Source organism: Ambystoma mexicanum, chromosome 3p, assembly GCF_040938575.1.
Source record: "Ambystoma mexicanum isolate Mex_15411 chromosome 3p, UKY_AmexF1_1, whole genome shotgun sequence".
NCBI classification, from domain to species: domain Eukaryota; kingdom Metazoa; phylum Chordata; class Amphibia; order Caudata; family Ambystomatidae; genus Ambystoma; species Ambystoma mexicanum.
The window spans coordinates 813,539,883-813,563,469 of NC_090925.1; the positions used below are offsets into that span (position 1 = coordinate 813,539,883).

Below are 23,587 nucleotides of genomic sequence, written 5' to 3' on the forward strand. Positions count from 1 at the left end.
TCTCTTAAATGTCCATTCATACTTCTGTCTGAATGATCTTGGATCCCTGTGTTTCTGTAAGTGTCTCTTTCTCTCTTTTCTATTCTTGATTGTGTTTTAGTCATTCGGTTGATTTGACTGTTCCTCCTGATAATCACAGTCTTTTGTTCAAATGGGACCTGCAACCAGGTTCCCTTCCTCCAATGCTCTTGTATTCATTCTATACTCTTAAGGAGACACTTCCTGCTACTGGGACGAGTGCCATAAGTCCTGTAGTCCTCTTGGCTGACTTTAGTTACTTCACTACTGCTGCGACGAGGGAGATGTCTCCCGTAGCAGTCTTGACTTGATTTAATGTTTTCCCAATTACAGGGAAAGAGAGATGACTCTTGTAGTATTCTTGACTTTTGTCCCCTCCCAGGTCTCCCGCCAATCCTGTTAGTTTTGTCTTGACTGTTTGGCATCACTGGTTCTTCCTCGAGTCACAGACTTACTTTGGTCTGGTAAATAATTGCAGCGTTTCTTTCTTTGGCTTTCGGCACTTCTCTGCGGCTCTGCAGAACCCTATGCTCGGTGGTCTCTGCATAGTTTGCAGACCGGATGGTCCTCCTCATCGAGGTCACTCCAACACCTGGATCTTTCAAACATCTTGTGAGTCGGCTCGCTGCCGGCTCCTGGACTGCTTTTCCTTCAAATTTGCCACATCTTCTAAACTGAGGACAAAACCCTGGGTTTCTCTCTCCCAGGTTTGAACTTCCCAGGCCACAGCTGATCGGCGTTGGCTTTCCCTTTCTGCAAGTACTTCTTCAATTTTGATACAATCTTTCTAGGTCCTACCCAGGGGAGGATTATTGTCCTTCTTCAGTCTCCATGAAATAGTCTTCATTACTCCATGGTTCCAACTCTCCCAGTGATGTATGTTTCTAACGGAGGAGTGATTGTTATTACTCCTTCACTCTTCTTCTTCCCATTATGATTGGATTCCAAGCTGTTGGCACTCTCCATGTTTCCTTCACTCGTCCTCTTCTCAGTGGTTGTGGATTTTAATTGAGTAAGGGAAGAGGTGTTACAATAGCAAACAGTGGTCTGTTCAGGTTGGAGTTCCTGAGGTACAGATGAACTGAGGGCCTCATAGGATAGAGAGTTAGGGAGTTCCTTCATGGAATGGGAGTCCCTATCCCCAAGAGGGGATTCTCTCCCCGTAAGGTTCCACTTACCAGCATCCCTAGAAGGAATATTGCGTAGTGGGCTCACCTCGCTAGCCTCACAGGGAAGGGCTCACCTAGGGGGAGAAGTGAGGAGATCCTGTGAATCATCACAAACTGTAGAGGTTTCGTTTGTTGTAGATGCCACATACAGGTATGACATATGAAACTGGCAGGTGACCCACAGCCCTTTCAGCTTTTAATAAAAAATGAATAAACACACTCACCCTCAAGAAGAGCCACCACAGGAGTAGCAGATGAAACCAATGCTTTTTATCAAACAGAATCCGCAAAGAGGCAGTAAAGAAAACGGTGCACCAACAGATTATGCACATTGTTCTCGGGCAACATAAACCCACCTCAATTCATTAATGTGGGCAGCTTAAGGTTTTATCGAGAAAAGTAAACACAATATACCCAATCAGATGGAAGTATTCATGTGCTAGCTGGATTCTGGGGTACACAAGGAACTAATAGAATTTTGAGTTGAGATGTAAATAGGGCTGCATGGTAAGTACACTCCAACCCCAAGCAGTTAATAATAGTAATGGCCCATTAAATTACAGGGCTCCTAAAATGCAGGGGTCCAGATGCAATCTCTCCTGAGCTCACTCTTCGTGGTCCATAACTCAAAGTATGGCCCATGGGGTAAGGGGTGTCGGTTCTCTCTTTGCCACCACCAAACACTGAATTTTCATCCTAAACTCCTACTCACTCAAACTGTCAGTCAGTAAAGTATATCCACCCACTGACAATAGGAATCAAAGATTGTCAGTGCATATATCATGGTTCCCCCTAAAGCATTCCCACTCTTGGTTTGTCCTGAATGTCAGGAGCCATAAAATTGCAGATATAATATGAATCTGAAATTGCACTTTGTGCATCCGTCATCCACAGCTAAGGGGAGGGAACCCCAGGAGGTTTGGAACAATAATGTCCCTGACCATTAGAATGGGGCTCCTTACCAGACCTAAGGCAAAACTGTCAAAATGCTGCTCTATGAAATGTTACCTTCACCCGTCAACCCATGTAAGCTACTCCCAAGTTGCACAACTCCAACCAGTCCATGCTGCAAAATCTGTGTGGTGTCAACATTCCTGAAATTTTCAGGTATAACAGTTAGGTGATGTCACTTCCTGTAATTGTACGAATGGCAGTCATTCATGGGGTATGTGACATTACTTTTACTACCTGCACAATGTTAGTGTAACAATGCAAATGCCAGCACCAAGCACATAGTCTACTTTGACACACTATGATTCCTGTGTTGTGATTGTGCACTGTATCATACTGATTCCTCCCCCGTGAGTAAATGCAAGTACTAGTAGTTCACAAAAAGCATTACCTAATCAGATTCATCCACCAGTCATGTTCTACCTGCCTCACTCCTGATCCTTAAGCTCTTGGCGTTCTCCATTGCCAGGAGCTGTGAGTCACATGCGGACACTGACGTCACAGCAGGACAGTCTGCAGCTCACTCACGAGATCTGGTACCTGTTGAAACTTTACCAGCTTCCAGCCCTGCAGCCACACAATCGCAGCCAGCAGCAGCACGCGTGCATCGAAGGAAGCAACATGGCACGTTCAGTGTGGGAGGGGATGCAGGGAGGCAACCTTCTCTGAAATCCCTGGAACTGGTCAGTCCACATTTCTGAAGAGCCTGGTTCTGGGATTAGCACAATGGGTAAATACTTTAGAATTACGCCATCTGTGATCTTTTCTCTGACTTCCCCTCTGGGAGGACAATATAAGAAGCAATGTGTTTTCACTCCAGGCAGAAACACTGGCAGCGGAGACAAGAGGGCAAGCTTGGGCAGCAGAGACAAGTAGAACCGTCTTCACAGCACAGCCAGGAAGACAACCCCGGATACCCCGAGGCAAGCAGACAGTCCTGGTGCAAACAGAACAAAGTGGATACACTTGACAGCTGCCACCACTGAGCCAGACAATGGGACCCTCCTCACTGATGGGAGCACTTCTCTTCCTCATCCTCATCCTGGGTAAGGTGCTTTTTACATCTGGAGTGACTAGTGACTTTTCTTTTTTGGAATCTCGTGGCTTTGCTTGGAAAGGTGGGGTTTTGAGTCGGCATAATTGTGATGGGAGGCCAAGAGTCTGTTCTATGGGGAAGGTTCTTCCCCATAGCTTTCAGCATTAAATAGGCACATTACCTTGGAGACACCAAATAACATGCACATAGAGAGAAATATCACATCAAACATTGGCCTGGGTTAATTATGTTTAATGGTAAAGGGTGCCAAAAGAACGGAGAAAGGCCTCTGCTCAAATGAACGCATCTCCTGAGTGGTGCAAGGGTAAGAACCCTGAAAAAACACTTTAGCAGAGCACTTTACGGAAAATGTGCACCAGTGCAAAGGTTAGCATGCGCTCAGCACGTCTTTTGTTATTGGCCATGCATTAATGGTTGCAAAAACCATAATTTACAGAAATAATGAGACGCTCTTCAATTATTTCCATAATTCAAGGGAGTGACATCATGCCTGCAAATTCCCAATTACAGCGGAAGCATGCGGGGGAGGGGGGATGCAATATAAAATAAATACATAAAGGCTAGAATGTCCGTTATGGTCTCATGAAGTGATCTTCTGCTCTGGAGAGATATTGGAACTACTGGGACTTCATTTGTGTGGCTTATTTTCATGTCAGCAGAATCGACCTACTGGCATTTTAGTCACAATAGAATACATTTCAAGTGCACGCCTTACATGCAAAGGACTCTCCCCAGCTCTTCTAAATCGCCTGCAATCATTTTTCCAAACGTGGCAACTGCACGCTGCAGCTCTCTGCAGATACTGTGAGGCACTTCCTCTCTTACGGCATGACTGGGCCTGGAGTCAGGCCAGCAGGCATACCAAATGCTGTGTAAAGCAGAGACGTGCTGCGTGATATGCCATAACTCCTGCCAACTAGGCAACGTCCTAAAACCCCGGAGAACAGGCAACCTGGATCCTGTCGCAAGATTTATTAGTCCCCGCCCCTGGGCTGGGTGCGCACGTGTATACGATCATTGCATGTGTAATAAGTGGGTGGGTCCAGTTAGCTGTGAGCGTTTAGGGACAGTGGGTGCTTTACAGTGGCATCTGGTGTGCTAAGTAGTATAATTAGTGATAGCATTCAGCTTCCACTCAATAGCTTGGAACATATTCAGCCAAAGCAAAAGGGACATTTTTCTAATAAATACTATTGCAAATCCGGTGAACGCACCCTCCAACAGAAATGAGAGCACCCTATAAGCAGAGTTTCTGTTATTCCTTTTTCTTCTTTATTTGTTTCGTAAGGCACACCATGTTTGTTGCCCAGACGACAGAAATTAGTACATTAAAGGAAAAGAGGGCTAGAGGTATGAAAGGATTTAGCATTTGCAAGGACTGCCACCTGGCGCAGGCTTCACATCGCACTGATTCAATACTGAGGCTTGCAATTCCAAATCATAGTGGCCGAGCGCGAAGTGGAAGAGGCTGAAAGTGGGGGTTCCTCACCCTCCTCTTTGTGACTCATGGGGAGATATATCAATGGCTTTCAACCACTCATATGGTCACAATACACTGCCATCGGCCCAAGGCAAGCCGTAACCATTCACATAGTGGACTATCAGCACGTGCCTGCACCACAGATGGGTTCCTCAATCGGTGGTACGAAGGGAGAGGGTACTCAAGTGTATGCCCCAGTGTGAATTGATGCCTGCTGTGCCTTGCAGGCAGTCTCATTGCAAGCCTTTGTTGATGTGTGCAATGGAGTCAACATGTATCTGATGCCTTGTTAATATTCCAAAAGTGCATCTAGTTGCCCCATTTCCCCTTCCGTTCAGAAACAGTCTGACCTAAACACAGATCTGGCCACCATGTACACCTGGCCTGGGATGTCAGTCACTGTCCCACACATACAGATCTCGATCAACTTCTAACTACTTACCCGTTAGCCTATGGGTACGGAAGAACAATTTCCAAGAGGCTAGACTCTTCTGGTAGGCCAATAGCATCTGAGCTGTGCCCATCAAATGTCGGTCAGTCTGACATGTATTGCATTACATTGTATTGTATTGTCATCATTTATATAGCACCTTTTCTCATTTGTATGGCCTCAACGCGTGTTGTAGTAGGAACGCCCTCGGGGACCAAAGTCCAGTAATGGGAAGATTCTCAGAAAGGCCTACATTGCATGTGTGCATTTGGGCAAGTTTAGGCATTAGGTGAGCTGGCTAGGCTCCTTTATGCAACGCAAGGGGCAAGCATGTGGATGGGTGCTGAGGGAGGTCACGACAGAGCGCTAATGTGAGAGACTCGATGTGTGCCCAGCTAGACTGAAAAAGTGGCATAGGTCGACGCTGTATTCTAATGGCAGAGGTGTTGAGGCAAGTCTGGTGTAAGGGCGAAGTCGTTATGTGTCCGGTTAGACCAAATTTGTCATAGTCATAGCTGCATTCTAAAGTGTGTGGAGACAGAGCCGTGCCTGCGGTAGATCTCTACCGAAGTGGTGCATTTATAAGTACTTTAAGCTCAGATGGAGCACATTTTTGATCTCACTGTGAAGAAGACAAACTACCCTCATATGCTATTATAGGCACTATAGACCGGCTACCCTCAAAGTCCTCCTCAAAGCACAAAGTAGACTGGCTATCTTAAACCGCCTTCTAACCGTGGGAGCCTGGCTGCCTTAAGATCTGGAGTCATAGGATTTTTCTAGCACAGTAGACAGTCTAACCTTATAGTCCTACTCTATATTTTCTAAGTTCCATAATAGGCAAACATCAGGCATCTTGTAGTGCAGTATGAAGGATATTAGAAAATACAGTGGTGGGAAAATGACTAACGTACTCCTAGTCCACATGATCCACTCGTCCCAGCCCTGACAACATCTGCAGGGGCATCTGTCCGTAGGGAAATCCCTTCCCTTTTTGGCCAGTTCACCTTTACTTAACTATCCTCCTCCCTCTTCTCCATCCCTGACTCCACTAGAACAATCCGCTCTACACCAAGCATGCACCGAAACCATGCCAACCAGAGACGTCCATGAACAATCGAACCTGAATGCATGGTACCAAAGAGTACTGCTACAATCGTACCCCATTGAACTCTATCAAGCACTGTAACCACATCCCAAGGTCCTCTTAACCCTTCATGTAAATGCACAAAATGCCATCCATCTGACACCCTGCCATTGCACTTACTATAGGCCTGAATATCATTTAGTGATGTCTTGTCTTTCGCAAGCATCATCTTAATATCATTTTAATGCATTCAACAAAAGTCTATACTTTATTCTGTTGTGATTTGCCCCCCTCTGTGTTTATTTCAATTCAGAGTTAAGTAATTAAGGTGAACAGGCCCTGTTTTTTCTTGGATGCCAAAGTCATGACCAGCCCTTCATGAATTTCTTTAGCAAGGAGGAATAGGCATCCATTTCCCTTTCTCCACTAATAGAAAATACTCCAAATAGTATGTCTTGTCTTCTCTGCCCTACAAATGATTTATCGCACACTTCAGAAGTGAGCCAAATGTCTCAACATACACACAGGATACACTGCATCCCATCGGCATGCATTATCAACATAAATCTTTCCTATGTGTGAAAACCCAACAGATGAAAACTCAAGGGTTTTTTATGACTAACATCCTAAAGGGAGTATTGATTTCGGCTTGGGCCAGCAGTGCCCTGTTCCCAGACCCACTTCCTAGGCTTAATCTTTCATCAAATGACATGTAACTTACATAGCACCCGACACTGTCTAGCCAATCGTTCACTGAATTTCAATTAGTGTTAGTGTTTGTGTATTTTTGAACAGAAGGAAAGTGTTTGAAGCAATTCATTTGCTGAGTGCTTTACAAAAGGCCCTAGTGATAATAAATCAGGATGCAATCCAGTTGGTACTGGAAGAAGTGCCAATGAGAGCATGGACTGGGGCCAACACAGATGGACGACATATTATTGTGTAGTACGTAGATGATACTGATCTCAATTGCATTGCACACAGTTGCATATATTTGCTTGGAATGACGGGGAGGTGGGGATTTGGAGGGAGAGAATCGTTCGCTAAGACTCTGGTGCCCTTTCAATTGTTATGAGGGTTTTACAGAAATCTTCAAAGCCGCAAGTGCGGCTGCATTTTTAACATCTGGAACCTTCTTCCCGTCAACAACAGACTCACCCCCTCACTTCTACAGTTCAGGAAGGAGGTCCAAGCCTCCTTCTTCAAAACATGACTCCTCCCTACTACCTAGGCCCACACACCACCACTCCCTACCCAACCAGAGACTGGGTGATCTGCCTCCCAACATTTCCTCCCCAGGCTGCTTGTAGATCCCTTGCTGCCAAATTGTTCACCCCTCCCCACCGCTATTAGCCCCTCCCACTCTCTTGTTTCTCTGCTTCCCTCATTGTATCCTTCCACTATGAGTTTAAAGAGCTCGGTTGCTTCCCGAAACTAGGTCCACGCTTAATAAATACCCCAATAATAACACCAGTGATGCAGGTCTGTGATGGCTAATAGGAGAGACAACATGGGTCAGTAGGATGAGGTTAACAAGTAGCATCACTTGGGGTCTGGGGGAATACATTTACCATCCTTCGGGCTTCGCTTTAATGTGCTTTACTTTTTACTGCAAATGTTGCATGCTGGTTACATTGATATATATTTTTAATAATAGTTTAAAATCTTAGGTTTTTATCAATGGTGAGATTTTAACTAATTACAAACTTTATTTTATAAATTAAATTTTCCAGGTAAAATATGACATCATCTTTTTTAATGTAATTAGTTTCGAAAAGGTTATTTGTAAGGTTACTAGCAGTTTTTTAGTTCTATTTATTCCGCCTGCGAATCACGGAAACAGTGCAAGGTACATGGTATACGGCAATAAACTGCAGTAGCTCTCTTTAAAGGCTCATAGTTTTGAGGATATGTTAAAAGATTTTTGGATGTATTTAGGTTAGTCTTATTAGTAGTTTGGGCTTTACCATTGATGGGCTTGTGCTTCCCAGGTGTGAATGTTCACCATGTATTATAATAATTCTTCTTCTTCAGGCACCAACAATGTGAAGTCCAATGTCAGCCCAACCTCTGGCTCCATGACCTTTGACACCATGACCTCTGACGCCACTGCTGGCATTAATATGCACCGGAATGAGAGTAAGTATTAACTCCAGAAGATGGCAGTATGCAGGGCACATGGCAACTCTTGTATTGACAACATATCCACTTGGCAATCTTTAAAAGCCAGCAGAATCCATATGTTACTGTGGTTATGTTCTTTTTGTAAAATAAGTGAATAAAACAATGGAATTTGAAAATTCTCCCATAAAGGAGAAGTTGCGATAGGTACGTCTCATTGACTCGGGAACACTTGGAGATGTGGTGACCTGTCCAGTGTCACTCACAGAATCAGTTACTGAGCTGTGACGTTGGCAGTGCCTAGACGTTGAGCTGTGCTATGTATATACTGTATCACTACAGCTTCACTTGAGGCTTTAAATGGGCCTAGTCTTGGAGCTGGCAAAGCAACTAAAAGCCTGCCAAGATCGGTCCATGGCTGGTCCTTAATGGCACCTGGGCCCGGCCAGGTGGAAGCCAGAGCCCGCCACCCCTCGCTTCTCTGCAGTTATCTGACGTGATCTTTTTCTTCACAAGCACCTGATTAGAAATCAAACTAGACTAGCGAGGGGGTCCCAGCATCTAAAACAATACATCACCCACGAAGAAATGCTCCTTTGAGAGTCCATGAGCATTGCAACAATCCAATTAGCCTCTTAAGATATATGTTTTATTATGAGCACCTGATAGTGAAGCTACGCTGGCATCGCCTGCTAGCCCTTCCACTCCTCAAGCCCTTTCTTCTCCTATTCCACAACCATTTCTGCAAGCCAAGTATAATTTGTTATCCCAGACACCTACCTTCAAATCCCGACTTTCCAAACCTCAAGAAACTGCTTTATCCTGCCCAGACCACTACAGCTCTCTGTGCCATATTCCATTTATCTGGCTCAATAGGAACTATCTAGACCAGTGACCAGAGTAAGAACCAAGTGCCACCAAAACATAAAATGCCATTCTGTTCTGCTTGGAAGTGTAGTTGACTGTTCTGAACTTTGCACACCCCTCCCCACTCTCATATTTGCTCATGTATACAGTGCAAGACCAATCTACAAGGTTAGTTCTGTTGCCCCTATAAAGCACATCAATATACTAAACAATTACATGAGTCTACGCCCCCTCTTTCTTGATACTCTAGGTACCCAGAGTACTTATTTATCCCAAGTAATGCCATAGGTACAGTAAGAACCACTGGCTGGTGCTCGGTTGCAGGCAAAACCAACAGTGTTAATCCTGCACAGGAATGGAGCAGAGCATGCTCCACGCGGTGGCCTGCAAGTTCTGCATGTCAAGTGTCCCCGGCTCATGTAAAGATTTTTTCCGACCCATTATACATACCAACACATCCCTTCACCTCCCACTCTAAGTCCTCATCGAAGCTCAGTGGGGCTCTCTGCACTAAGGGATAATAGGCTGTAGGCTATTGTCCCTATAGCTAGTGGTTCATCAGGTCTCAGGCTCCTTACTGGTTTATTGTTTTGGTTGTTACTTCACAGGAGCAACTTGGACGGATGAACGGATGGCTCCCCGCATCCGTCTGTGTATGGGGTGGTTGACCGTTTAGGCCCTTTCCATCCACACAAGCAAGCAGTGCTGTCTGCCGTGGAGGAATACTATGCGCAGCCTCAGGACTAAGTGACACTCAGCTGGAGCTGACATCATCTTTCATGTGTTACCATATATATTTCCTTTACGTAATCTTGTATCTGATACAGAAGCCCAAAGCTTGAAAAGGTAATTCTACTGTGTCAAGGCCCTGGTGACATTTTGCCAGCAAACCTTATCATTCTTCGTAACCAATGTCAGATCCGAAGGAGAATGCCACCATTCTGCCAAGCGTCCCATGGAACATCTTCCCTGACAGTGGATCTTGCAGTGGACAGTAGTGCTGTGGTTTTTCATCTATGTAGCTGCTCTCTAATGTGACCAGTGTGGACATCCAACTTTGTGTAGAAATCACTTGTCATTGGTCCATGTAAATTTTTACTTCCACATGGTCACCCCAGACTGACCAGATATGCCCTGTGTGACGCTATGACAACTACATCGCTCATAAAACACAAAACGGTTTTAGTTAATGTACATTTTGGGCAGTAAATACTATTTCCGATACTGTCAAAGCTATGTTGATATTGTCTGTAATCACCACATATAGTTAAGAGAGTGTTGCATGAGTTTATATTCAGGCGATATGCCGCGAGGTGGCTGAGCCATCCTCTGGGTAAAAGCCTGCCACCCAAGTTAAGGGCCCGAGCTAAGCGACAGTCCCTTAACGAGGGTGGCATTCCATCACGCATAGGGTGGGCCCAGCCACAGAGGGCATATCACCATTTGCACCGTTGTAGTGTGCTACACGGGTGCTAAATGGTTTTTAAAAAAGTATTTTCTCTCCGTGAACGGAACACCTCGCAGCATCCCGTTCTCAGAGACAAAATACTATACCAACATGGCCACGAGAGAATTGGAAGGCGGTGCTCTATACAGAACCCCTTTTCCAATTTCATGGCGGCCACATGGGGAAAGGAGCTGCGGCGGCGGATCCCTGCCGCCGCCATCAGGTAAGTGGGATGGGGTAGGGGGTGCGGTAACAAAATAAAAACAAGGTTGGCTGTGGAAGATTGCGGGTGAGGGAGCCAGCCATTAGGCAGCTTGGAACGCAGGCTTTCACTGGTAGTGTCAGCCCACGTTCTTAGATGCCTGATTGTCTGGCTCCCGCCGCCCAGGGTGCTAATGACCTTTTAAGACCTGTGCCTCCCATTGCTGCTTGGAATGGGGGATTCTGAATATTCTTAATCTATTATGTTCAATATTTCAATCATATTTTCTTTTCTACAGCCTGTGGAAGACCCAGATTTGAAAGTCGGATTGTGGGTGGGCAGAACGCCCGGAGTGGGGAGTGGCCCTGGCAAGTCAGCATCCGCCTATCAGGCCGCCATGTCTGTGGAGGGACCCTGCTAACAGATCGATGGGTGGTCTGCGCCGCTCATTGTGTCAGAATGTAAGTGCTCAGGAGCAGAAATCGCCCAGATAGCTTTTGGAACATTATGAATAAGGACAGATAAACCTCTGAAGTGAAGCTTTTACATTTGGTGCAAGATGCTGTGTGATCTCTGGCATGCGAATTAACTATCAACGACTTTGTAAAATCGCCTCTAATTTACCACCCCCTGCTGTGGCATGTCCTACCTGTAGAATTGTATAAAGCGGTGGATGGATCTTTTGTTCTGTATGCCAGGCTGTAAATATTTCATGTGATCCCAAGTCATATGTAGGTGGTATATTGAAAATTGGAGGTACATAAAGCAGCATGTTTTGTTCATTCTCATGAGGTCCACAGTGATTAAGATCTATCTCCTGCCTCTCGTCCCTAAACCATTTCAAAATGTGTATCTGCATTTTCTGTCCCTAAATGCATGTCCTCTTGTTCCCCTTCCTCCTTCTATTTGTCCGACGTCGAGTTGATCATTTTCAAATTAGGAGCTTCTTCTTGTGTGATTCTTCGTCTTCCTGTCTCATAAGCTTAGCGGCACACTTTTATACAAAGGAGTGTGGGAGCCCCTCTACTGAGACCGAACATGGTTCAAATACCCTGTTCTATGGAATTTCTTCCACTCAGGATGCTCTACAAACAGGTTTTAGCTCACTGTACCTTTCCCAGAAGAGAAAAAATCAATTTGCATATCAGTCTTTGTCCCACCCACAAGAGCAGCGCAGCACTGAACTTCTAGGCAATTCTCTGAACAAGAGTACCATCAGCAAATCCAGAATTTTTTTTGGGCCTTGTTGGGCCTCATCATTGAGGTGAAGCTGTGCCCCTCTAAGCACAGTGAGCAAGGGGTCCACATCTGGATTACCCTAGGTAACGTAGGGTGAAACCCCAAGCTTTATAAAGTTACAAAGGAGTGTGGGAGCCCCTCTATCGAAAATAAACATGGGTCAAATACCCTGTTCTATGGAATTCTATTCATCTCAGGAGGTTCTACAATCACATTTTTAGCTCACTGTACCCTTCTCAGAGGAGAAATACCCATTTGCATATCAGTCTTTGTCCCACCCTCAAGGGAAGTCCAGAACTGAAATGCTAGGCAATTCTCCTCTGAACAAGAGTACAATCAGCAACACCAGACAAGTGTTTCGGCCTAGTCGGGCCTCATCAGTGAGGTGAAGCTGTGCCTCTCAAGTTAATCATTTTCAAATTAGGAGTTTCTTCTTGTGTGATTCTTCAACTTCCTGTCTCATATGCTTTGCTGCACACATCCTTTATACGGATTCTAGTTAGCCCCAAGAGGAGTGCTTCTTTAGTCATGGACTTTTGCATAAACTCTAAAACTTACGATGAAAGTGCCAAGCCTCCATAAGGCAAGACTTAATTGTGAGCCGGTTGTGTCCATAACCTGGCATTGCTTGGACCTCCGACGCAAACAAAAGTATAAATTAAACTATGCTGGGCTGGCTCATTGGCAGTTAACAGGTGATAGCTTCTACCACTGGTTCAATATGAAGTCCTGTGATGTCAATTCTGAACAGAGTTAACTTAAAATAATACGTTTGCAGATGGCAGAGGACTTCCCCCCAAAGGGTGTTAGCACAATAGCACAAAGATGAGAACAAGTGGTGAGCCAGTGTATGTGGGTGTATAAAATAAGTGGGACAGAAACCAGAGACAAAACACACCACATAAAGATGACCTACAAAGGTAACATTACCCTAAGGGGGCAAATGCTCCAAACTAAAGAGTATCATATAACTAGACAAAATTACATTATTAAGCATCACTGTAGGGAGTGTTGGAGGGAGGATGGGGGAGTTTGTGTTGGTTCGCATCATTTGATTCTTGACCGTTCTCCCATCAGAAACTAAGTGAAGAGGCTCAGATTGCTCCCTCCGAAGCAGATCAGAGAAACAGTTCACTTGCTGCTAATTGAGATGCTTCACAGAATTAGGAGTGACTAATGAATAAGGACGACATTGCATCTATTCTCTACTAGATTCCCGGGAGTCACACAATGGCCATGCATTAAATCCTCCCCCGGTCTTTGTTGCTTGGAGATTGCCACCTCCTACTATTGTACTGGAACACTGAGGTCTGGCAACTCCACTCTTTCTACAGCAGTTGTTGTGAAGGGCCACCTGCTTCCTGCTTCCAGATTGCAGTTGTCTGTCCTGAAAGGCTGATTGGGAATTTCAGGTCTTGTTTCAACAAGTCATAGCAGACAGAGTAAAAAGGTAGAGGTAGAAATAGAGGTTAAAAAGCAGTCCACTATTCTCAATGAAGAAGAAGTTAGAGCTGGGACTCCAACATGAGATAATGGGAGTAAAATGGTTGCACCAAAGCATCACCCAGAGAGTTGCTTGCACCCCAGAAGTGTACCAAGTTATTAATTTCCATTCTCATCACATATTACTAAGGTTTAATCAGGAATACCATGCCTTGTGCAGTGACACGTGGAGAATTGTGTACAGATCTGAGCCCCACATTTAATACCATGTGGACGTCTATGGAGGCCACAGCTGAAGTGGTGATCTGTTCTGGGGTAATCTAGTCAGCCCTGATAACCAGATCCAGTGTAGTTTTTCTAGTTCTTGAAGCCTCATCTGGAAAATTAGTCTCTTTCTGGAGGCTAGATCTCCAGAAGTATAAGGGTCGGCCTGGGAGGCTAGATACCCAAAAGGTTTAGGATGGGTCTGGGAGAGCTCAAAGGGGTGCAACGACAGCAGTAGCACAGGATTTCAAGCACCAGAATTTCAGAAACTATACTGGAGGAAATGTGGGACAGGGTGTCATATAGACATTGACATCTTTAAAGCTTTGTAAATATGGTACAAGAGGCTGAAGATTGCAGGGAACAAGTGTTCCTGCAGTCACAATAGGAGACAAGAGGGTGGAGAACAAGAGCAAAGGACTCAATATAAGACTGCTGTGGTACATTTATGGAGTAATGGATCACCATATATGGTACAAATGGAAGGTAACAGGCTATTAGAGAATATGTTTTCATTTTAAGAGCAACTCTGCATAACCCAGTCTCTGCATTAATGACGTAGGCTAAAACAGAGATTTACTGAGTCTGTGTTCTTTTTCAGGAGGGGCCTCGCTAAACCCTCAGTTGCCCTTGGAAGCTTGCACTTGTCAGGCAGTAGCCCCAAAGCCGTGATCTCTGGAGTGAAGACGATCAAAGTCCATCCCAGCTACACTTCACAGTACGGCTCATCTGGAGACGTCGCACTGCTGGAACTGCAAACCCCGGTGAACTTCACAGACTACATCCTGCCCGTCTGCCTCCCCGATGCCTCAGTCCAGTTCCCCACCGGCATGATCTGCTCGGTCACAGGCTGGGGGTTCATCTCTTCTGAAGGTAATGGTACATCTAAGACGGATACGCCATGTGGCTTGTAGAATAGCCATTCACCATATCTGTATGAGAGCCATTTTGACCTAGGTGCTTCGAGATACTAGGAGGGCATAGGTTAAAACATTATTTTAAAAAAGAGTCAAGGGAAATAGCGGAATATTGTGCATCATGACCAACAACTCCATGTTTGGTGGTCCATAACTGGTGGTAATGTCAAGTCGCCCAAACTGTTATACCCGATCAAGGGGAAGACCTTTAACACCCGGCATCGCTCACCAAACAGGACATCATTTTGATATGCAGCTCGGTCCAAATGCTTGAGGTGGTAAGGTCCATTGTTGTAGGTGGGGCTCTGGCAAGCACGCAAAGCATGCTTCAACACATAAATACACCATATATAATATGGCAGCCAGGGAAATGAGTGAGCGCAAGTTGTGGGCTACAGATCCAAAAAGCCTGTCATCTTATGCTAGTTGCTCCTCTGGACCAACTAGTGAATTCCTTAACAAATCGCTTTACATCGTTGCTGCCCTTCCATCATCTTGCAAGCCACAATTGGGAGTGCTTATCCAGGCGGAAAACCTACATTTGATAGTGTTGAGACATTTCAAACAATGCATAAACAAGTGCGATATAAAATGCGCACTTGCGATCACACCTTACCAGTATTGCAAGCTAATTTGCAAAACCGATGTGTGTGTTGCAGTCCTTTGTGGACTAGGCACAAGGTTCTGAGTTTGGACTAGCCATCCTGTATCCTAAAAAGCGATGTACCTTTCGGCTCTAGAATGGCATGTAAAGATTTCTCCAGCTTTATGTCGGAATGGTTTGTCGACTAAAGGCGTAGTGACGTGATTTAGATTAATAGATTCCAGATAAAAATGTAAATCTCCAGTAGACCATTCAAAATGTAATATTGCCATGACATTGAAAAGATCAAACTGAATATAGGCAAATAATACAAATGCCTACAAAGCAACCACAGTCAAATGCAACAAAAATCTATAGTAACACTGAAAACAGAACTTTGAAAATATTTCTGCTATCTTTTCAGAAAGAAATAAAAAACCTGCATGAATTCAGTGAAATTTGCTTTGGGGCATTTGGGTGGGAGGTTCACGAAAGTCTGATATTTGTCTACAATTTTGTGCGAGAGGGAAAGTATCAAGTACAGAAGAGGCAATGAAGGAGCAGGAGATTGCTGAGGGCAAGTAAACAAAAGGTGGAACTAAGGCAAAATGAAATCAAGGATGGTAGGCTGGGAAAGGAGCTTAGAAAAGAGAATACAACATTTTTTTAAAAAAAAATTCCCTTTTGTACATTGCAGTGTCTCTCCCCTCCCCCGGCACCCTGCAGAAGCTCAAACTGCCTCTGATAGATGCCGGCACATGTGACAAGCTCTACCACATCGGGAATGACAAACTGGATGTGAACAGCACCCTGGTGAAGGAGGACATGATCTGTGCAGGATATGCGGAGGGGGGGAAGGATGCTTGCCAGGTGAGTTACTCTGAGGAGCTCTCCACTCAACAGAAAGTGCCCCGCATGACAGTTCCGGCATGCAACCCTTCTTTTGCGTCTTGTTTTCTAAGCATTATCTTTACATACCATGTTAATCAACATCTTCTTTAATCTTTTATCCTGGGGGAAGACATTTTTGTTCCAGAATCATTGGTTTAATATGCTGTCCCTAGATTGCGTATATCTAATCACCAACAAAAGGATTGCTTGTACGGGCATGCTTAAAACTCCACCTGCCTAAGAAATGCAGGGGTATTCTTCACAAGCATTTTCTTTAATTTTGGAACATTGATGTATTTCATCTGCCCACTACAAGGAGCCGGGCAATGAGGACCAAGAGCCATTGACTATCCTCAATGGGTATTGCACAGTTTTCCCTCATCCTATGTGTCAATGAAAAAGTGCCTTCCCCGCCCCCACGTAATGCCCTAGCTTTGCGTCTTTGAAGGCCAGAGAATGAGCAAACTTCCTTAGAAGGAAGACATATCTATATTGATGAGCTCTTTCAACCACAGTTATTGTTATTTGTTATTGTTATTTGGCATTTATATAGCGCTCTATATATCATTGGTATGATCTCAAAGCGCTTGTGGGTTGGACGACCTTGGGGACCATAGTCCAGGTCAGTCGGGAGAGTAGGGTACTATAGGGTGCTTGGGTGCACTCAATATGTGTGCAGCTAGTGTGAGATCAGTTGAATGTGTGCATTCAGGTGGTTGGTCTCTGAGACTGCATTCAGGTGGCATTAGGCCTGCATTCTAGCAGGATGTTGAGGTGTTCATGGAGTATTGTTTGTAGGGGAGCAGCTAGGCCAAAATTGATCGAGGGGTATAGCTGCGCTCTATTGTGTGCTGGTGTAAAGTAGAAATTGAGCATAGTGGTAGGAGAGGTGAGTGTCAGGAGTGGGTGGTTTATTCTTACGAGCCCGCTGTTCCAGGATTACATTCTGGATCTGGATGAGCTGGTAGTGGTCATCCTCCTGTTTCGCGGTAGTGGCACTAGGTTCACAGCTAGGAGCAGACTAAGATATGTTTGCTCTTTCAGGCGGTCATTATTCTTAGGCTCAGCACTATGCATCTCAAGGGCCCGGTTTCCGGGTCACTGGTTGTGGTTTATGGTGGGTTGCAGAATAGGATTAGGCAGGATATTTGGTTATATGGCAGGAGATCACCAAGGTAGTCTCTGGTTCTGGTTTATGGTGACCAATAGCCTCTTTGTAAAATGTTTGTCCTCTGTATTGTTTGCTGCGCAGTGATGGGTTGATACCACATGTTGCTGGAGATACGCTTCGCAGGTGATTTCTAATCTATCATTATGGCAATAGTTGTAGCGTGCAGGAGAGAGGACCAGGTCAGCAAAGGATGCACAGCACAGAGGAAATAATACATGCATCCTTGTGTTTTTCAGGGCGACTCCGGAGGGCCACTGGTCTGCAGACAGGACGGCGCCTGGCTGCTGGTGGGAATCTCGAGCTTTGGGGAGGGCTGTGCACAGGCGAACCGGCCAGGAGTGTACAGCAAGGTCACCGCCTACGTGGACTGGATCAAGCAATATGTGCCAGAGATTGGGGACACAACCCTGACCCTCAATATCTCAGCTGCCAGCGTGGTCCAACGAGAGTTCCCGAGTGTGTCCAGGGTGAGCTCTAGTGCCCATCTTCCTGCCTGCAGCCTGATCCTTGTTGTCACAGCCATTTTCATCATGAGGCTGTTAAGAATGGTTTAAAAAGGGACGCTTTTGGATAACGGACAATATTGTGGCACCTCCAACCTGCACTGACAGAGGAAACCAGGGTATCCAGGGGCAACCATCCCTTTAGAGAGTGAGTCTCTGGGCAAATGCATTGCGACAATGAAGGACCCAGATCATTGTGCATGAGAAGAAACCAGCACAACTGCCAGAGACCCCAAATAAATTTATGACAGCCTGGACCCACCACCAGAAGAGCGGAAAGTCTTCAGAACATTCCTGTCATGGCTCTTCAGTGGGCCATAAAATAGAATGTGAAATGTATCTGTGATTATTTATTGATGGTCATATTTATTATTGTAATTGTTTGCACTAACTGGTACAGCCCCATAACCTCAGAGATTGTGGCCACTCCCTGCTCAAATGGGCTGGTACCCGCCATCTCTCAACGCTTTCCCTGCCCCCCCTTCCCCACCAAAAAGGTGTAGTGAGAGAGCCCTGTGAATAACATGGCAAAATGACTTCCCTCTCTAGTGAAATGTTCCACCTCTCCGGAACTGCTGTAAAATGTGGATTCCATAGTGCACAGCCTACCATCTGTCCCCAACAGGATCTCATCTGGCCATCAGCATGTTAGGAAACGATGACGGGGAAGGCGCCAGCCACCTTATGGGAACCGCAGCCTTCAGAAATCTCACACACGTGTTACATCACAGGATGCGACAACAGACTGAGGTCACATTGTGGGACATCATTTAAGTATAAAGGCCTACATTGGCTGAGAAAAAGCAAGGGTCCATGAAATGGCCACACCTCCATGATACTGAAGGATTCTGCCCCAAACTGGCCTCTTCTCCCCCCTTCTGCTCAGCACCGATATGTCCTGTACATTTCCATTTGATTTACATCACTCTTATTGCAGTTAATGAATGTCCTACATTGTTCACTTTGATCAGAATGTGTCTAATTTATAAAGGTTCATTGTTCAGCTCAGATAATCATTATGGGCCTTTGCATATTTAGCTATTTAATGTTTTAAAAAATGTATGAGATTTTGTGATGTCTTTCAGGCCATATATGTTATTTATGTAAATATTTATTCTGTGAGCTTTTCGAAATCATAAACTAATCATGTTATAGGTTATATTTGACAATATATGTTGATGAAAATAAACATGATAACATTCACTTTGGAAAGTGCTTTCAGTAAATTGATAGAACACAAATCCCCATAAAAATAGTAATCAGCAGAATGCGCTTTTACATGTTGCAAAACAAAAGAAAAAAGAAAAAACAAAGACGGGGGATGCTAATCCCAAAATTGGAACTGTCTGAAGGTGGCACCGTAAGTAAAAAGACCATTTCTAGTACATGCAAGACAAGGTGATCACCCAGGGCGCCACTAGCATGTGCCATGCTGATACGTCATGCAGCAAATGCTGCCCAAGTATACGAGGTGCATGGGTGTGAGAGGGGGCCGGGGGTGGGTGGTACGGGATTGGCCTAGTATCACTTCTTTTTGGGTGGTAAAAATCATTTCACTGATCCTAGCGACAAATTGTGACTTTTCTTAAACTGTTAAGGACAATGGGACCATGGAGCACTCCTGCGCCCTGCCATACCCAACTGGTACCCCTGACTCCCGAAAAGATGAGAACTGCACTTGGTGCTCAGCGTGAGCACGCAAAGAAGCAAGAACACGTGATCATGCTGAAACTGAAGACAACTTGTATTGGTCTTATTTCACCCAAACAGTTTCTAGCATGTTACACTATCCCATCACAAGAATGCTGTCGCCTGCTCCTAAGGCAATACCGTCTCTCCATATGCTCCAAGAAGAGGGCCCATATCCAAGCTTGCATATCCGGGTCCACCAACAATACGGCTGAACTGTTCAAAATCTGTAAGGAACTTGCCAATCCTACTGCAGTTTCCACTTTTCCGCTTCCATCCCAGGCTCCATGTACTGCATTGGCTTCCCATTTCACAAACAACACGACCGGATGAGGTCTCTAAAGCTGTCTACTATCTGAAAGTCTCCTCCAAACAGGTGACCCGCTGCTCCACCAGAACTATCAAGGACAACATTTCCTCTCTCGCTCCTGCCTTGGCGCTCCCTTGTGCACTCTCTCGTAAAAAAGCCACCCGCTAACCCCTCCTGCCCAGCTAACTATGACCCTATCTCCATGACCCCCTTCCCGGGCATACTCTTGGAGAAGTTGGTCATCTCCCAACTGACACACCACACTGAATCTGTTGGCTGACTCCATGACCACCAGTCTGGCTTCAAAGAATCCAGAGGCATGGAAATTACTCTCCTGAACGCCTGTGAAGACCTCTCAAACCTTAACTCCAACACGCCTGCTGTTCTCATCCTCCTTGATTTGCCCTCTGCTTTTGACACAGTCAATCATGCCATCCTCATAAAGCTGCTCCATGATACAATTGTTATCACGGATCTGGCACTGGATTGGTTGACCTGTTTCCTATCCAATCGACCTTCCTAGGTGCAACTGGGCCCTTTCCTCTCCTCTATCTCACTCTCCACCAGCGGGGTCCCTCAGGGCTCGATTCTATCGCTGTGGCTCTTGCACATCTACCTTGCCCCTCTGGCCCACTTGATTTCCTCCCTCGCTCCTCAATTCCAATGTTATGCTGATGACCCACAGCTCTCCTTCAATCTTCCCTCCACTACCTCCTCTTCTTCCTCTCTCATTGCTGACTGTCTGAGTGCTATTCAGGCATGGTGCACAGCTAATAAATCTGTCTTAATGCCAGTAAGGCTGAGATCCTTCTCCTTGGGTCCCCTCCCCAAACCATCTTGTGAGACTAAAAACCATAAGGTCATCTTTGACTCCTCTCTCTCTTTCTCCCCTCACATCACAGACCTTGCCAAGAAGGTGTATTTTCAGCTTCACCTCCTCAGATGCATTCTCCCTTTCCTTACATTCTGTTAGAAGCTCAATGTCTCCAGAGCTCTGGTTCTTTCTAGACTAGACTACTGATACAGCCTCTTCTTCAATCTGCCTCTTTCCTCTCTTTGCCCCCTTCAGCTAACCCAGAATAGGACTGCAAGACATCCTTGGCCTCAAGCCCAGGGACTGCGTTGCTTCAGCCTTAAATCTCTCCACTGGCTCCCGGATGCTGCGAGGATCAAATCCAAGACCCTCTGCATCACCCACAAGGCTTTCTGGGACCTCGGACCCCGCAGCATCCATCTCGCTCTCCCTAAATACCTCCCTACTAGAGCCCTTCGGTCCCCTAGCTCCAACTCTCTGCAGAGCAGACGTTTTTCCAAGCAGAGAGGTGGGGGTAGATCTCTCTCTTCTGCAGGTGCCTCCCTCTGGAATGGCCTCCCTGCCCCTCTCAGACTTGAGCCGGATCTCCTTAATTTCCAGAAGCTTCTCAAGACCTTCCTTTTCTCTTCCTCCCCCCCCTGCTAATGTGCCTTTCTGACACTTTTTGACTGGATGCCTGGTTCTTACTGATTCATACAGGGCACCAGACCCTCCTCGACCAGTCTACCCCTGCACTTGGTCTCCCTGACACCCGACTAAATCTGCACTTGCCCTACCGGGCTCCTTTCCCCTGCACTTGCCTGGCTGGCCTGCAACCCTTGAGCCTGCCCAGCCCTGTTGCTCACACTTAGCACGTGGACCTTCTTTCACCTGCACTCTCTGCATTCCCCTGGCACTTGTCCAACGGACCTCCCCTTAGCACTCGCCTAACCCATGGGCCATTTCCCTCCTTTCCTCCTCTCCGCAAATGCGCGCTCGCTACCCTGACCTGCACTTCCTTTCCCTCCGTAGCATTAGCGCATTCCGCTCTGTCCTGCACTCCCTCCCTCCCCTCTTCCCCAGACTTCTTGTTAATGCACTTGCATGATCCAAATGTCACATGGCCTAGTAGGACCGTTTTTGTTTTTCTTCATCCGAGCATCCCCATCCCCTTTTGTCTTGTTGCGCCTTGAAACACCATTTGCTGAATAGGTGACTTATAAATACCCAATAAATAAATTATGGGTCCAGGTCTCCAGAGGTATATGCGGTGGTCACAGAACCCTTCTCAACACATTGTGATCACTAGGGTACGTTTTAATTGCATTCATTTAAGAGCAGTGGTGGCGGCATGGTCTAACGGTGATGAGAACAAATCGTGCATTTTCTGTGATGCGCCCAAGGAGAACCTGGCCCATTTTGTATTGTACTTAACATTGTAATCTCACTGAATAAACCGAGACTGATGGATGTGATACAGAGTCAGAACCACTCACTACAGTTCTGATTTGATCAGCTTACAGTTCCATTATAAGTGATCCTCCAAATAAAAAACTAGATTCTGTGTACTTCCACTCATAGATGCCAGCCCAACCAGCACACAAACACAGCTCACATTCATGAAGAAGCTGGAGAAAATAACATCTGTTGTCACCCCAGAATCAAAAACAGTTGTACATTGGATCTTGGCATCTACAAACCTGTTTTAGAATAAGCTATGGCTAAAAACAACATGTCAAAGAACTGGATGCTTATACCAGGCAAACTACATATAATACGGTTGATGCTTCTAGCTACTGGTTCTTTCTTGGATGGTACAGGCATTGAGGCTACCTTAACTGTACTTTTTGATATGAATGTTGTGTCGAAGATTCTATCAGGGAAGTGCGTAAAGAGAGCAGTTGAAGCACACCGGTCACTGAGGCTTTCACTTTTCAAATGCATCATCAATGAATTCTACAAAGAGCATGTTGCAATCAAGGAAAGGATGGCACCTGAGTTGAAGGATTTACTTAAAAGTGTACAAGCGTATGATTCCCAAGAAACAAAAGCAGTCCATAATTACGTTGTGATAGTTCTGACAAGTTTGAATGTGATGGCAACAATGTAAGCATTTGAGGCTAAAGAATCTCAAGAAAAAACAACACTCAGAGTTGCTCTTCAGTACATTCATATGCTGGACATAATGCTTTTGTTTATCAAATCCGTTCGAACTGCAAACTGGGATTTATATCTTACATCACTTGAGGAGTTTGTTAAGTACTTTTCCACCCACGATTTGATAAACCACGGAAGTATGATAGCATGCTACTTAGCAGAATTGAAACAGCATGAAAGCAAACACTCAGACTTGTGGAGTGAGTTTCAGAAAGGCAATTGAACAGTAAGCAAGACAAAAGTACTCTTTTGTGCTTTAGGTTCAGATGAAGATTTGGAACATCAAAATGGGGCAATGAAAGTACTTGTTGGTATGGCTAATATTATTAAAAAGGAACAGGTTGTAGCACAATTCTTTTTAGCCCATCCTGAGCTATCAAGGTTGCCTACTGAGGCAAACTAAATTGTAGGAATCACAGATTACAAACAGTCAAAACATCACCACCTAACAGCAGCCAAAGTAACACGCCAAAAGGAAGATGTTCAACTGATCTATAACTCGATCATGACAGTGACTAATCCTGTGAATTATGATGGAAAAAGAACTCATCATCATCTCAACAAAGTCAGTTTTTGATGTAAAAAGTCAGAAGGACACATCGAGAATGACAGAAAAAGATTGCCAATTGTACAACAGCGGTAAAGGGGACTGAATTGAATCAGACAGTTCTAGCCTGTGAGCACTAATATAGAAAGAGAAGCTTCAGCTGTGTAAATGGGCACAAAAACGTGTTCAGACAAAAGTATCAGACATCGTAATGCAGTTGAAGGCAGATCGTTCTTTGTTCACACGTTTGC

The 23,587-nt window shown here is 45.2% G+C and overlaps 1 protein-coding gene across 1 annotated transcript; it reads left to right on the forward strand.

The window, feature by feature from the left end:
* The first annotated feature begins 2,978 nt into the window (after positions 1-2,978).
* On the forward strand, positions 2,979-19,043 carry LOC138580927 (serine protease 33-like). The gene is made up of 6 exons (XM_069651860.1): positions 2,979-3,184; positions 8,227-8,331; positions 11,128-11,290; positions 14,377-14,648; positions 15,973-16,145; positions 17,574-19,043. Exons 1-6 carry the CDS (start codon positions 3,133-3,135, stop codon positions 17,889-17,891), a joined length of 1,083 nt encoding a protein of 360 aa, XP_069507961.1. The 5' UTR covers positions 2,979-3,132; the 3' UTR covers positions 17,892-19,043.
* The last annotated feature ends 4,544 nt before the right edge of the window (positions 19,044-23,587 follow it).